Source organism: Mustela nigripes, chromosome 1 (genome assembly GCF_022355385.1).
Source record: "Mustela nigripes isolate SB6536 chromosome 1, MUSNIG.SB6536, whole genome shotgun sequence".
Taxonomy (NCBI): Eukaryota; Metazoa; Chordata; class Mammalia; order Carnivora; family Mustelidae; genus Mustela; species Mustela nigripes.
In genome coordinates, this window is record NC_081557.1 from 4834372 (window position 1) to 4836117 (window position 1746).

At 62.0% G+C, this 1746-nt stretch overlaps 1 protein-coding gene across 2 annotated transcripts in view; it reads left to right on the forward strand.

Annotated features, from left to right (window-relative positions):
• Positions 1–202: 202 nt before the first annotated feature.
• Positions 203–1746, forward strand: part of TBX10 (T-box transcription factor 10) — a 6756-nt gene continuing 5212 nt past the window's right edge. For both annotated transcript variants that reach the window (XM_059381764.1, XM_059381927.1), the window contains exon 1: positions 203–482. In XM_059381764.1, coding sequence (XP_059237747.1) covers positions 476–482 — 7 coding nt within the window. In that variant the 5' untranslated portion in view covers positions 203–475. The remainder of the gene's footprint in view (positions 483–1746) is intronic.

The window sequence follows — 1746 nt, forward strand, 5'->3', positions numbered from 1 at the left end:
GGTCCTCAAGATGAGGCCCCCACCTGGCATCTGGGTCCATTGATCAGGAACGGCTGGGGTCTCCTAGCTGGGGAAGGGAGGGAGCTGGGAGGGGACCGGGAGGGGGAGAGGAGGCTTTGCAACGTCAGAGCCTGCCCACCTGCCCCCCTCCCGCACAGCGCCACGCCCCGAGCTGGACGAGCCCAGCCAGCAGCCTTGTGCAGTCCAGTCTGAGCGTGGCTTGGAGAAGGGGCCCTGCCTCCCCCCAGAACCAGGGTCCCACCTGCAGAGACCAGGTGCCTGGCGCCGGTGGAGAAGACGTGAGTGATTGCTCGGAGGGAAGGGCAATCCTGCAGAACGGGCCGGAGCCGCGCCGCTGAGTGAGACCCTGAGAGGCCGACCCCCCTCCCAGCAGGCAGGGGACCCCCAGGTGGCAGCTGCAGCTGGCCCCCCACTGAGCAGGGCTCCTCCAGGAGCCAACGTCCAGGCCGTCCTCATGGCAGGTATGGTGTAGGTAGCCGAGATGGCCCCATGGCTGGGCTCAGGCTCCGGGGTGAATGGGGCAGGGCCAGGACTGGGTATGGGGACCAAGGAAACCCCTGGGCCAGAGGGTGGGGTGGGGGCACTTCACGCTGAGGCCTCAGATCCCACCAGGGCAGGGCTGATGGGCTCCTATTTGTAGGTACAAATACGGGGGTGTGGGGATAATGAGTCATTTCTGGGAACGGAAAGCCTTTTCAGGCATGGGTGACCTTGGACCTGTCCGCTCTCCTCTCCGGGCCTCACTCATTGAGTATCAACGTTGGGGCGTGGGGAGGAACTGGGCAAGAAGGCTTTAACTTCCCCTCCAGACCCGACTCCGTGCTTGTGGGAAATTGTCAAATCCCGACCCCAAGGGATGCCTACTTCTAGAGGAACCAGGCAGAAAACAGGCCCCTCCCAAGTTCCTGAGAGTCCTCGGGGGTGGCCCGCTGACTGAGGTGGGCAGGGGATGGGTTCGTTGAAGACCTGGGAGCCAGCAACCAGCCCGCAAAGTTCCCAGGCCCAGGGAAGCCCTGAGCCTCTCTCTTGGGGACCCAGCACCATGGATCCTGGGGTACTGGTTACCTGGATGATGGACCTGCCCCCGCAGGGGCTCTGAGCAATGGACCATTGCCCATCTGATGGCCCAGTCCCAGTGCTGGGGGACATCAGCCTGTGTAGCCGTCCTGCCCCTCTGGGGGACGCAGAGCTGATATGCCTCTCAGACCCCCTCCCTCTCAGAGAGACCCCCCCACTCCCAGGGTGCAGAACTCCCAGGGGCTTTCATGAGGGGCCACTTTTCCTATGCGACCCCTCGGGGCTGCTAAATAGGGGGCCACAGACCCTGCGCCCCACACCGAGATGAGGTACCTGTTGTAAGCCAGCTCTGACCGCGCGCTGCCCGCCTGCTGGCTCACCACGTACACCGCCCCCGGCCTGGAACCTCCCTCCACCCATCTGTCTGTCCGTCCATCCGACACCGAAATCCACCTCTTCCCCCCGGGGGAATCTCAGTTTTACCAGGCTCTCGGTCCCTCAGGGGGAGGTTAGAAATGAATAGTCTGTGTTCCAGGATTTTTTTTTTCCCCTCCCTGGTTTTAATTTTTAAATTGTGGTAAAATATACATAAAAATTTCCATTTTAGCCATTTTTAAGTGCAGAGCTCAGGGGCACAAGGGACACCCACACTGCTGTGCTCGTGTCCCCACCCTCCGCCTCTAGACGTCTGTCCTCTCGCTCCCCTGG